The sequence below is a fragment of the Myotis davidii genome, unplaced genomic scaffold (assembly GCF_000327345.1).
Source record: "Myotis davidii unplaced genomic scaffold, ASM32734v1 scaffold238, whole genome shotgun sequence".
Lineage (NCBI taxonomy): Eukaryota > Metazoa > Chordata > Mammalia > Chiroptera > Vespertilionidae > Myotis > Myotis davidii.
In genome coordinates, this window is record NW_006293779.1 from 1,637,533 (window position 1) to 1,651,630 (window position 14,098).

A 14,098-nucleotide genomic window follows, 5' to 3' on the forward strand; every position below is an offset into this window, starting at 1 on the left:
ATGCGGGAAGAGACTGGACAAAAATTGTGCACCTATGGATGAGGACACTGGGTGGGGAGTGAGGGTGGAGGGTGGGGCGGGAACTGGGAGGAGGTGAGTTATGGGGGGGAAAAAAGAGGAACAAATGTAATAATCTGAACAATAAAGATTTAATTAAAAAAATTAATAAAAAAAGGCAACTAACTGATTAATCAAAATCTCAGTTTACTGAGATAAACTAGTAAGTACTGCAAACTAATATAAGAGCCATACTTAAGATAATAGAAGTTAAAAGTTAATTCATTCAGTAGTGTCTTTGCTAATATTAGTGTGTACTATTTATAAATGTACTTCAAAAAAGAGCATAAGAAGTTACAATTCACATTCATGAAAATGTAAAAACATAAAATGCTGCATGTGAAGGCAAATGTGAACCTAAATCACAAGTTAAATTCAATATTTCGTACTGAATATTTAGCATTTTTAAATTGTAATGCTTTTAAAAAGAATCTGATGTTACTTCAAATAACAATTTGTTTTTAAATGAATGCATTACTAGCTTTTCAATGAATTTGACACATAGCAGAACCCCAATAAATCTTTATTAAAGAAAATAATGGTTGAGGTATGATTTTTATAATACTCTATTTTTTTAATTGATTTCAGAGAGGTAGGGAGAGAGACAGACAAACAGAAACATCAATGATGAAGAGTGAATCATTGATGCATGCCCCTGCTGCATGCCCCTCACTATGGATCAAGCCTGCAACCCGGGCATGTCCCCTGACAAGGAATTGAACCGTGACATCCTGGTTCATAGGCTGATGCTCAACCACTGAGCCACACTGACCAGGCTATAATAAATACTCTTTAAATCAAGGGCAGGCAGCATAAAAATCTTAATTGAAAATTGTCCTAATTGATTTTTTAAAAATAGTTTTCATTATTTTCAATAAAAAACAACATATAGCTCTTATAGTCAGATTCCAGCATGGTTTTGTAATTTATCAAAATTTATCTCAAAGGCCCTGGCCGGGTAGTTGAGTTGGTTAGAACATTGTCCAAAACTCCAAGGTTCTGGGTTCCATCCCCAGTCCAGGCACATACAAGAATCAACTAATCTATACTAAGAGGAATATGCAAATTGCCCAGGATGCTGTCACAGTAACAACCGAACAGCAGGCTGTGTGGGGCGACAAGGCTGGCAGGGGTGTTAGTGAGAGACGAACCAACAATTGAAGAGCAGGCTGCTATAGGGCGACCAGGCCGGCAGGTGATTACAGAGGGACGACCAAATGACTGAAAGCAGGCTACGTGGGCAGACCAGGCCGTCGAGGGGGTTAGTGAGAGACGACCAAACGAATGAACATCAGGTTGTGTGGGGCGACCAGGCCGGCAGTGGGGGCGAGGGGGGGTGCGGGCAGCTGAGGGTGACCAGGTCAGCAGGGAGTTGGGGGCGACCAGGCCGGCAGGGGGGCAGTGAGGGGGCAACCAAGTCGGCAGAGGGGGGCAGTTAGGGGCGATCAGGCAGGCAGGTGAGCAGTTAGGAGACAACGGTCCTGGATTGTGAGAGGGATGTCTGACTTCCAGACATCTACCGAGAGGTCCCTGATTGGAGAGGGTGCAGGCTGGGCCGAGGGGACCCCTCTCCCCCATGCACAATTTTCATGCACTGGTCCTCTAGTGAATGTATAAATAAGTGGAACACCAAATAGATGTTTGTTTCTTTTGCTTGCTCTCTCTCTCTCTCTCTCTCTCCCCGACCGCTTCCTCTCTCTCTCTCTAAAATCAATTTTTAAAAATTTATCCCAAAGGTCACAAAATTTCACAGAAAAATAATTCTTATATAGTAAATAATTATATTTTTAAGTTTCAAAATATAGTTTTACCAGCCTTTAAATACCTTCCAGGTACCAAAACAAATAACAATTCAAGTGGTAATTTAGTTTACTTCAGTGTTTTTTTTTCCCCCAGAGAAGAAGGGAAAGGAAGAGAGAGCTAGAAACATCAATGATGAAAGAGAATCAATTGATTTGCTGTCTCCTGCACGCCCCACACTAGGGATGGAGCCCAAAACCTAGGCATGTGCCCTTGTCCAGGACCCTTTAGTCCACAGGCCGACACTCTATCCACTGAGCCAAACCAGCTAGAGCCGCTTCAGTATTTTGATAGAAATGACCATCTGAATGTTTTTCAAAAACTTGTGAAAAATTTTTTAATCATAATCAAATTTACAGTTGTTCTTGGTTAATTCAAAAACGAATCAATTCAATCTCAGTGTCATATCTCTTTATAAGCAAAGTTATACCTGTCCACAGAACGGCCTGGCCCCACTCCAAGTTCTGGACGTGCACTAGGTAAGAGGTAAGACAACCTGTCCATCACTGAAGACGCCACAGGTAAGGCAGCAACATTTTGATTTATTTTCTTGAGTTCATTCACAATGGCACTGGCAATGGACTTTAACACATGATGAGGAAGATGAAATGTAACTGTGGCCCACTGAAAGAAAATGGGGAGTGTAAGCAAAGGAAAATGTATTCAACAGTTTTAACCAAAACCATAATGTAGACATTATAAAATAAAGAAATACTTATCAGTCTCAAGTCAGTTTACTCCATTAATTCATCAGTTAAAGCAGAAACTTGCAATTACATAAGAAATAAAATCTCAATTAGTCACCCTCAAAAAGACAGTTAAGAACCAGATGGTAATACACCTTCTCACATAATCCATCCACAATTAATACGTTAAGCGCCATGTCAGTCACCAGTGACTGACACTATACTTTCCGTCCGGATCTCGTCAGTCACTGGTGCCACCAGCTTATCAGTGAGATCGGATATCGCGGGCTAAACGGAAAGGAAGACAAAACAGGCTTGGAGCTTAAGGTGTTAAGAAAAACTAAAATCATCTGTAATTTTTTAAATTCCTTCAGCACATATACATTGTTAAGCACAAACCAGGCACTCAAGTATCTCCATTTATAAGAATATAGTTGTAGCCCGGGCTGGCTTGGCTCAGAGAATAGAGCATTGTCCTGCGAACGGAAGAGTCCCAGGTTCGATTCTGGTCAAGAGCACGTACCGAGGTTGCTCGTACACCAGCCCGGGCTCTGGTTGGGACTCATGCAGGAGGCAACTAATCTGTGTGTTTCTTTCACATCGATATTTCTCTGTCTTTCCCTCTCTGTTCCACTCTCTCTAAAAATCAATAGAAAAATATCCTCCGGTAAGGATTTAAAAAAAAAAAGAATATATTTGTACAATTTATTATTACTAAGGTAGATGAGAAATTACTTTGGCTTAGCATATTCTTATGCATTTATTGTTGTTATCATCATAATCTAGCAAAAGTAACTAAAAATAGATCTGTAGTCACACAGACTTGGATTCCAAGCCCATCTTCACCATCAATAATGGTACCCTGGTCAAATTAACTTCAGATTCCTGCTTATGTGAAATGGGCAAAAACAAATACTTATTCATATAAAGTTCTTATGAGAATTCAAGTGAGAATTGGTACAGTGTTTAACAAAGTAGATATTCAATAAATATTAACCATAATAATTTAATATTAAAATAATTGCTTTAAAAGTTAGGCTTTTATGATAAGCATTATTCTCCCAGAAATCTATAAAGTAATTTCATCTTTATATCCTGTCCCCACTCACCTATAGTTTCCACTCTCTAATATATTCTCGGCAGCCTACTTAAAGTATTACTTATCTAGATAACTGGAAAACTTGTGTCCAGAAATATAATTTGAATTGCTAAACTATAAAAAACAAAAGCAGAGAGGCCCTGATTGGGTAGCTCAGTTGGTTAGAGCATTGTTCCAATATGCCAAGGTTGTGTGTTTGATCCCCACAACCAATGAATGCATAAATAATGCATAAATAAGTGGAACAACAAGTTGATGTTTCTCCCTCTACAACCAATCTAAAAAAATTTTAACTAAATAAAATAAAAATGTACAAGAGAGAGAATGAAAGCCTCTTTGTTTATAGACCTAAACTGTTCATATATCCAGAGCCTCTTGGTTGAAAGGGAGGCTGAATCCCCTTGAGAAAAAATCCTACAACAGTGCCTCAACTATACACTGTAAATCAAATTCCAAGTCTTCCCCAATGGCATCTGTGTATTCACTACAGTCACTGTGCACTGGGAGACATGCCCGAAAGGTTAGAATTCTACCTTACAGGATTATTCTTTGAATCAACCAAAAATATCATATATACTGAGCAGTGTCAGTATTATACTTAACCAATTCTCAAACTTTTAAGATTTATGCTATGGAAATCTTATGTCCCTAGGGAAGGTTCCACCAGGATACAATTGTTCCACTGAGTTACATGATGACACTGCTACCAAACATCAGGCAAAAAAAGGAGGTTATTCTACTAGTTGGTATGATTAAGACTGACAAACAAGGGAAATTGGATTGTTGCTAAATAACAGGGGCAAGGAGAACTTAGTTAAAATCCAGGAGATTTTCTAGGATGCCCTTAAGCCCTATGTCCACTAGTAAAAGTGAATGGATCATTACAACTTAAACACAGCACCACTGAGGATTTCGATCCTGCAAGAGTTAAGATTTGTGTCACTCCACCATGTAAAGACATCTGACCAGATGAGATGCTGGCTCAGAACAAAAAGAATATGGAATAGGTACTTGAAGGAGGAGGTTATAAATGTCAAGTATATCCTCTTCCCCATTATAAAATTGAGGGATAGAGCAGCTATGCATATTTTCTTCCCTTATTACATAATTGATGAATGGATAAATGGATAGATGGATGATTTTCAGGAGTGAGAAACGTCTGGCCCACTGTATAAGGTGCAAGAAATCATTTGGTCTGGCCCTGCCAAGGCATTATGGGTGAATTAATTAAATGTTTGACCAAATATAGCAGGCTAATTTTTAACTTGATAATTTTGAATGGCTTGAGATTGACGTTATAACTATCCAAATGGCCCTTGGCATAAAAAAAGGTTCCTCACCCCACATTTAGATAGAGACAGACACACAGACATAGACACACTTATATAGACTTATTATTTTATGTAAGAATTTTTAGTTATAGCTAAGTCAGTCTTTAGGTAGCAGAGTTCTGTTACTTAAACATTTGAGACTATAACTAAAGTTTAGGAGTAGCTAATATTATCCAGGGTTGAATAAAATATCTGTTGGAAGTTTGTTTCTTTCCTTTCTGGGGAGTGGGGAAAGAGATTCTTCATTTGTAAGAAGAAATAGTTCCCTTGTTAAGTAAAACCATAATATTTTTGTTCAACTACATATAGATTGTGAGTATGTAGATGCTGAGAAGGCAAAAGGATGGACTGTGCCTGTTATTAAACTACTGTCTCTAAACACCAAACCTACCCTTTAGTACTCTTCTCTGTCATACTGGGTCTGGGACTCTACAAACTATATTTCTTCTTTGCCAACCAGTTTTCTGGCTGATGGGTTCTGACAAAAGGAACACAGGATGGAAATTGGAAAGCATGGTAAGGGGAGAAAATCTTGCTCTTTGCTATTACTTGTTATTGCTGTCAGGATTGTTTCAACAAAAGACCTGGCAGCAGCAGTTTATTGTTTTGTTTTCTTAGGATTCCCAGAACTAGTCTCATAGAGCTCCCTCAGAGCCCCAACAGAGGTACTAACATCAACCAAGTAGCACCTCTCTTCAGAGATATGAGTCTCACTTTCACAAGCTACAAGCTCCACAGGTACCAGCTGGGCAGCAGCTCCTCTTCAGAAATCTGGGTCCCAGAGCCACAGGGCCCTTTCTCTAAGTTTGTAGAGTCTGGCAAACCTAACCTCTTGTTTCTCCAGATTACGTGAGAGCTGCTTCCTGTAGGTATCATCTATGTGTCAATTCAGCATTTCCTGTTCATTTTTTCAGTTCTCAAAACACAGGTTAAATCAATTCGTTTCAATACATTCTCGGTTGAATGCATAGTATGTTTCTGTTTACTAAATAAAATGTCCTATTTCTGGGATAAGGGTTAATAAAATCATTGTAAATCTAGAAAATATAATTCAATGTAAACATTATAAACATAAAAATATAATCCATGAGGATTTATAAGAAAAATATTAAAGATACATTCTTAAATTTAAAAACACACAGAGCTATATGCTACAGTTGGAATGTTTGTGTCCCCCATACTCCCAAAATTCATCTGTTAAAATCCTAACCCCCAAAAATGATTGTATTAATAGGTAGGGCCTTTCATCCCTCATGAATGAAATTAGTGTCTTTACAAAAAAGGCTCGAGAGAGATCCCTTGCCCTTCCAACTGCATGAGGACACAGTGAGAAGGCACCAGCTATGAACCAGATAGGACTGACTTCACCTTGGACTTCCCCGCCTCCACTATTGTAAGCAATAATTTTGTTGTTTATAAGCTACCCAGTCAGTGGTATTCTGGTATAACAGCCCAAACAGACTAAAACAATATATCACAGTATTTTCAAATAATTACAATTGTACAGGAGAGAAAAAATTTATAAATGTAAAAGTTATTTTTAGGAAAATGGTTTTTACCATCTATGTTATATTCTTCAGTATAGAAATTTTACATTACAATTATAACTTTAAAAGATCTTATAAGAAAAACGCAAAAGAAACTAATAAAATATAGCCAAGGATTTAAGTCAAAGCACCATCTCCCACAGACATCCTAATCATGCAGTAAAAAAAATCTTTTTAATTTTTTTAATTTTTTTAATTGAAAGAAAACCCAAAATGGTCATCCCATTTCCTAAGACATATTCCATTTCTCATCGAAGCTCATAACCTGACAAGGTCTCTTTCATCAGCCTCTTGACCAATAGAAGCTCATCAAGCACGGAAGCTTAGTAACAAAGTCAGCAAAACAGTTCCCACAAACTGAAGTCAAACTTAAGTAAAAATAGTTTCAAATTTAAGATGACTTATAAGCACATTGTTTTAAAAAGAGAAAAATATAGGATCTATGCGGGTCAGGGTAAAAGGAGAACAGAAAAGTGAAAGTATAGAAAACAAAAAAAAAAGAAAAGTGAAAGGTTTTTTTCCTATTATAACTCCAAAGTATTATTTTTTAATTTTCTTACCTTCGCAACTTTGTGGTTTGCTGCAGTCTCATGAGATGTATTTTTTAAACCATCTTTAAGCTGTGTGATGAACATATCATAACCCTCTGTACTAGAAATATCTACCTTTTCTAAGCATGCTGATAAGAGCTGCTGTGCCTAAATGAAAAGATGACCACAGAAAATAAAACAAAAAAACGTTAAGTTCAAATTCTCATTCAAATAATTTAATTTGTAATGATTCTAACAGTTACTATACCAAAGCTTGCCTACTTTTACTTTTCTTAACAAACTTAAATGATTTGAAAGGACTACTGCAAAATTACGTGACATGAATTCAGTGTATTACCACACAGGAAAAGTTTCAATACACAGAAGCTATCATAAACCAAAGCAAGTTAAGACAAACAAACAAAAAGACATGGCAAGCTAAAACCATGAACAGAATAGAGGTAAAATTTGAAGACATAAATGTATAGTCCTTCAAAGAATTTTAAATATTCAAACTATGAAAAACCATCAGAGAAGGCATTCATTCACTAGGTTACCAGGATATATTTTAAAAATCCCTTTTAATTGTTATGCATATATTCAATATGAACTACCTTAACAGAAATATATGGTTGATATATGGAAAAGAATACATTTACTCTGATCCAACCAAACATAGGACCCCATACTTCAGTTAAGAGAGCGACAAACTAATGTGATACAGTAAAGGATGCCTGGAGTGTTGGATGGTCTACAAATAAGATATTATGTGAATAACAGAGCTGTAATTATTTAGGTAAAAAGAGAGAAATCCAGCAATAAATGTTAAGAGCCAGTAAGGCCCAGGAGGTGATAAAAGACCTAGCTATATACCTAGCATTTCAGTCAGTGTAGTTGGAAAAATACTGACTAGGGGGTCTATTTCATATAAATATTCAAATATTGTATTGTGATTCTGCAGTATGTTTTCTTTTTAAACTTGAACAGTATGATGCCTCTTCCATTATAAATATACTATAAATCCTTTATTAAGGCATCAACTTTATTAAGATATCACTTAACCTAAATTACTTAAATTAGGAGGGAAAAAATATTCAAAACAACTAGAACTAATTAATTCTCTGTTCAAAGATTTTAGACATGCCCCCATAGCCAGATATTCTAATAAAAGATGGCTATTCTGTTTTCAGAACTCTACCTGCCAAATGATTTCAATATTAACATATAATAGAAGAAAAAAGAAACATATAATAGAAAACTGTGCTATGACACTAAGTGTGAAATCTAAATGGATATAAGCTGATTTTTTTTAAAATGCCACCTAGAAAGAATAAAAACACCTAACACTTTGACATTTTTCATGTCCTAAATAGAAAATATACTATACTGCCAGATTGGTGTGGCTCAGTGGTTGAGCCTTGAGCTATGAAACAGGAGGTCACGGTTCAATTCCTGGTCAGGGCACATCCCTGAGTTGCAGGTTCAATCCTCAGTAGGGGGCATGCAGGAGGCAGCTGATCAATGATTCTTTCTCATCATGGATGTTTCTATCTCTCTCTCTCCCTCTCCCTTCCTCTCTGAAATCAATTTAAAAATAAATAAATAAATATCTCACTTTTTTTAGGGAGCACAGGATTATATTCTTTTATATTCTACTAGAGGCCCAGTGCACAATTTGTGCACAGGGGGGGTCCCTCAGCCTGGCCGGTGATTGGAGCCGATCGGGCCGTCTCACCCAGTCCAGGGGGAGGGAACACGGGAGGTTGGCTGGCTGCAGGAGATTGGCTGTGGGAGCACATTGACCACCAGGGGGCAGCTCCTGCATTGAGCATCTTCCCCCAGTGGTCAATGCACATCATAGCAACCGGTCAACAGGTCGTTTGGTCAACCAGTCCTAACGGCTGCTTAGGCTGTTGATAGATAGATAGATAGATAGATAGATAGATAGATAGATAGATAGATAGATAGATAGATTTAAGATCATTTAAATTACAAAATTTTTTTAAAAGGTATTTTTAAATTACATGACATGAACATCAAGGCACACAAAAAAGTTTAAGCCCTAACTGGTTTGGCTCAGTGGATAGAGCATAGGCCTGCAAACTGAAGGGTCCCAGGTTCGATTCCACTCAAGGGCACATGCCCAGGTTGCAGGTTCGAGGCAACCAATCCATGAATCTCTCTTATCATTGATGTTTCTATTTCTCTCTCCCTCTCCCTTCCTCTCTGAAATCAATAAAAAATATAAATAAGTAAAATAAAAATCTGTTTTTTAAAAAAGTTTAAGTTGCATACACTTACAAATTAAGTAATGAATAGTAACACTACAGAAAAATGCATATAGCTGAAATTCTAAACTTGGATTTTTAAGCAATACGATACATAGCATATTCCTTACTGGTTGTCCATTAGTATTTATGCCTCCCCTTTTTTAATACTTAAAAAAATAAACTACAACTTTCCCAAGCTTCTTAGCCTGATATGGTCATATGACTAAATTCTGGCCAAAGGGGTAAATATAAAAAAGGTGTATGTAAGAGACTTTGTGAAAGAGCTCAAGAACAAAGAAGGAGAAAGAGACAGAGAGGGCAGAGCGGGGGAGAGAGAAACACAGGAAAGGTGGAAGAAAAGTAAGGTTGGAAGGTCGTGTCGCACTGTGCTCTCCTGGCCTTTGTCCTCCTAGTCACTATGACTGGGAAATAATGACACTGGGAGCAGTTGTCTTACACTCACAAAATGAAAGCTATAAGAACTGAGGTAAGCAAAGGTGCCTCTACACTTAGCCCTGTACTGTTACTGAAAAGAAATTATCCTGTTTAAGGCATTATATTTTGAGGTCTCTCTTACAGCAGTTTAATCTGTACAGTTCACACTTAAATACCACTTCAACAAGCATTAATTATGCACAGGAAAAACAATTATTTAAATAAAGTTGTGATCAGTAAGTTAACTCTTTATTCTTATTGGACAACCCAATTTCATTTAACAGCTAATAGGTCTGAGCTTACATTAAGCAGAAAAATATATTGATACTTATTTTAACTTACCTCTGTAACAGGTAATTCAAGCTGAACCACATCATCCTGCTTTGAAACTGGAGTTTGCAGAGCAGTGTCTAACAACAGGATTCCATTAAGGTCCTTCCTACATCCTACTGCATAGTCATCCACAAATATAACTTTATCCACGGCAGAAATATACTGACATTTCACCTGTCCACCTGGTTTAGCTGTGAAAAGAACAAAAATTAAACACTAAGATTTTAAGACCAATAGTCCATTCAAGATAAATGTTTATATGGCAACTAAATACAATATAGAATCCTGGACTGGAAAAAAAAATTGCTCTAAAAAACATTATAAGAACTGATTATACTGAAATATATACTGTAGATCAGATAAAGGTATCAATGTGAAATTATCAACTTGATAACTACCATTGCTATTATAAAAGAGAATTATCACTGTTCCTAGAAATAAACAAAAATAGTAAGGGGTAGAGGGGTATGATATATGCAACTTACATTCAATAAAACAAAAGTAATATATATGTATATGTGGAGGAATATACTAGCCCCTGAATGAATAAATGAATGAATGACCATATGACTAGGTCTATCGTCAAGACAGACTCACAATGAACAAAGTGGGTTTGGGATATTTGGCTGCTATGACGCAGGAAATCATAGCAGTCTACTCCCTCGCCTCCCAATCCCCACATCCCCCCACACCTCCACATGCCCCACACACACCCCTACCCCCACACACACACCCCACAAAGGAGTGCATCATGCTCCTTGCAAGACTGATTCTCAGCATCTAAGAAGTAGGGAATGGTTAGAACTGAATTTTTACCTCCCCTACAGAGAACACAGAACTTTATCATGCTCTGCATCCCTTTTTACTTCAGACCTCAGAAGAAGCCAAGACCTCTAGGTCACCCCTCACTATGTGGCCTGAAATCCCTAAGGGGTTTTTTCTATCTCTCACCCACTTCTTGCTCAAAATGGCAACCACAGCCTTCTCAGAGGTGGCTGTTTTCTGCTCACACAGCACCTATTTCAGTCTTGGAAATGGGTTGGGTATCACTTACTCCTTTTTGACATTATACCTCCCTTCTACTTAACTCCCTGTTTTTTTGAAGCTGTTAATGAGCTCTAATATGTGTTATTTCACTCTTTGTTGCAGTGTTCTGAAGATTATAATTTTGTGAAGATTTTAGCACTCGAACCACTGTTTTACAACCATGCTGTTAATTTCAATACCCACAAAGAAGATCCTTAACTGCTCACCTCCACTGATCTTACCTTCAGCCTCATGTCAAGCACCTTCTTCCCATGGTCACACTTAATCTGTGTAGAGCACTGCTCGCTTGGCCACTGCCAATTCCCAAACTCCAACCATTCTCTGACCGCCCAATTCATTAAACAACATTGTTTTATGTCCTTACCTGACTCTCGCTTTTCTCCACATCCAGCTCTGATCATTATCATAATAAACTTTCTTTTCCTCACTTCCTCAGCCACATTCACCTGAAAACACTAAGCCTAACCTCCTCACTATTCTTTTTGTTTTTGTTTTTAAATAGTTATTTATTCATTTATTTATTTATTTCCATCACCATTTATCCCCTCCCAATCCCTCCTCCTCTTCTACCCACCTCCCTCTTCCCCAATTACCACTGCTGTCCCTGACCATAAGTTTTTTTTGCTCAATCCCTCCACCCACCTCCCACAGCTGTCAGCCTTCTCTCTATCTGTGAGTCTATCTCTATTCCAGTTCTAATTTCTTATGGTATTTATTACCACAACATTGTGTGTCGGGGAGGGGAGAGGGTGTAATACTAAACCAGTGGTTCTCAACCTTCCTAGTGCCGCGACCCTTTAATACAGTTCCTCATGTTGTGGTGACCCCCCAACCACAAAATTATTTTCGTTGCTACTTCATAACTGTAATTTTGCTACTGTTATGAATCATAATGTAAATATCTGATATGCAGGATGTATTTTCATTGTTAAAAATTGAACATAATTAAAGCATAGTGATTAATCACAAAAACAATATGTAATTATATATGTGTTTTCCGATGGCCTTAGACGACCCCTGTGAAAGGGTCGTTCGACCCCCAAAGGGATTGCGACCCACAGGTTGAGAACCACTGCACTAAACCATGAGCTCTAGGAAAGCAAAGACTAACTGCTATATCACCAGTACTTGACACAAAGTAAGTCTTTTTTAATAAATGACTTATTTTCTATATAAAGTGGGGGTTTTCATTGTCGAGAATATTATGGATGTCTCCCATTTACCCCCTTTCGCCCCTCAACCTGGTTCCCACCCCAGGCCAGGCTTTCACCACACTAGTGTCTATGTCCATGGGCTATGCATGTATTCATATAAATTATTTGGTTAATCTCTCCCCTTCCCTCTGAGGTCTGCCAGTCTGTTCCATACTTCCATGTCTCTGGACCTATTTTGTTCGTTAGATTACACATATAAGTGATATTTGAGATCATATGATATTTGTCTTTCTCTGATTGGCTTGTTTCACTTAGTATAATCTCCAGGTCCATTTATGCTATCTCAAAGGTATTTTCTAGTTTTGAAGAACTTTTTAATATATTAAAACTAAACTAAAATGTGGCAAAATGCAATATTCTCACGATTATTTTAGTACACATGTAACACCTAGATGTTTTAGGTATGAAACTAGTGATCTGGAACAGATGATCCCGGCCATCTCTACACTCCTTGCCCCTTTTTACCTTCTCTTCTGCCAGTATACAGTCACTGTCCTAAGCTGTAGTGGCATTTTGGTGAAAAAGTACCAGAGCAGTCTGTAGCTCAAAAAAGGAAGGAAGGAAACAAGGGAGGGAGGGAGGGAGGAGGGAGGGAGGGGAGAGGAAGGATCAACCAAAACTGAATTACAGTAGAAAAGGAAAAAATAGAAAGTAACAGAAATTGGGTCCTTGAAATATCCCTGCTCTTTCATGCACTATTTCATTATATATTAACTAAATACAATTTAAAAATATAATGAGATAAGTTTTTATTAGCAGACAAACCAATCTGGAAGGTTTTTCTTACAAAAAAATTAAGACAAAATAGTAATTATTCAGTTCAAATGAAACCTGTTTCTCATTTATCCCAGGCATATCAAATAAACATGCTTGTCTGAAGTCCTAGTTAGTTTGAACCTCTAAACTTAGCTGCACATTAGAATCACCTGGCATGCTTTAAAAAAAAAAAAAAGTATGCCTGGGCTGCACTCCAGACCACTTAAGCCAGACTACTGGGGCCCAGAGTATTTTTTAAAAGCTCCCTTGAGGATTCTAATGAGCAACCAAGGCTGAGAACCACTGCCCTTTGCCATCTCCCCCGTCCTATTTCTCTCTTTCCTACTTCATAAATCAAAGTAAAAGTAAAGAAACAAATCACAAAGATTTAAATTCCTGCGCCCACAACAAATCTCAAAGAAGGGATTCCTATCTGCCTCACTAAAACATTTCTATCATTTCCTCTAAAAAGCATATTGATGTCCTCTAAAATACAGCCCTGATTTGACACACTCAAACTAGACACTACTTCTTTTTAGGAGCCCTGCCCTTGTCACAAACTCTTTTATATAGCAATTACTTTATTCTCTTTGCTATTTGTACATCAATATCTCCTCTCTATACTTCCTTCTTTGTATTATTTGTACCTCTCTTATCTCCTCTTCTATACCCAAAGAGTTTATCTTAACTTTGTTGTATACCTCACATTTTTAAAGTTCTACAGGTTACAAAGAATTTCTCCATTCATTATCTTATCAGGTAATAAAGTAATCTGGGCAAGAATTACTAGCCCACTTAAAGATAGTAAGTCAGGCCCAGCTGGGGTTGCTCAGTGGTTGAGCCTTGACCCGTGCACCTAGAGATCACTTGTTCAATTCCCAGTCAGGCTACAGGCCCAGATTGTGGACTCAATTCCCCGTTGAGGGGGAAGGGGGCATGCAGGAGGCAGCCAATCGATGTTGATGTTTCTCTCTCATCAATGTTTCTAGCTCT

At 37.7% G+C, this 14,098-nt stretch overlaps 1 protein-coding gene across 1 annotated transcript in view; it reads right to left on the reverse strand.

The window, feature by feature from the left end:
• Window positions 1-11,536, reverse strand: part of BIRC6 (baculoviral IAP repeat containing 6) — a 169,507-nt gene extending 157,971 nt beyond the window's left edge. The window contains exons 1-4 of the mRNA XM_015566420.1: window positions 11,357-11,536; window positions 10,098-10,304; window positions 7,081-7,218; window positions 2,288-2,481 (exon numbers count right to left, since the gene is read on the reverse strand). Of these exons, the coding sequence (XP_015421906.1) occupies window positions 2,288-2,481; window positions 7,081-7,218; window positions 10,098-10,304; window positions 11,357-11,536 (719 nt within the window). The remainder of the gene's footprint in view (window positions 1-2,287; window positions 2,482-7,080; window positions 7,219-10,097; window positions 10,305-11,356) is intronic.
• Between the last annotated feature and the right edge of the window lie 2,562 nt (window positions 11,537-14,098).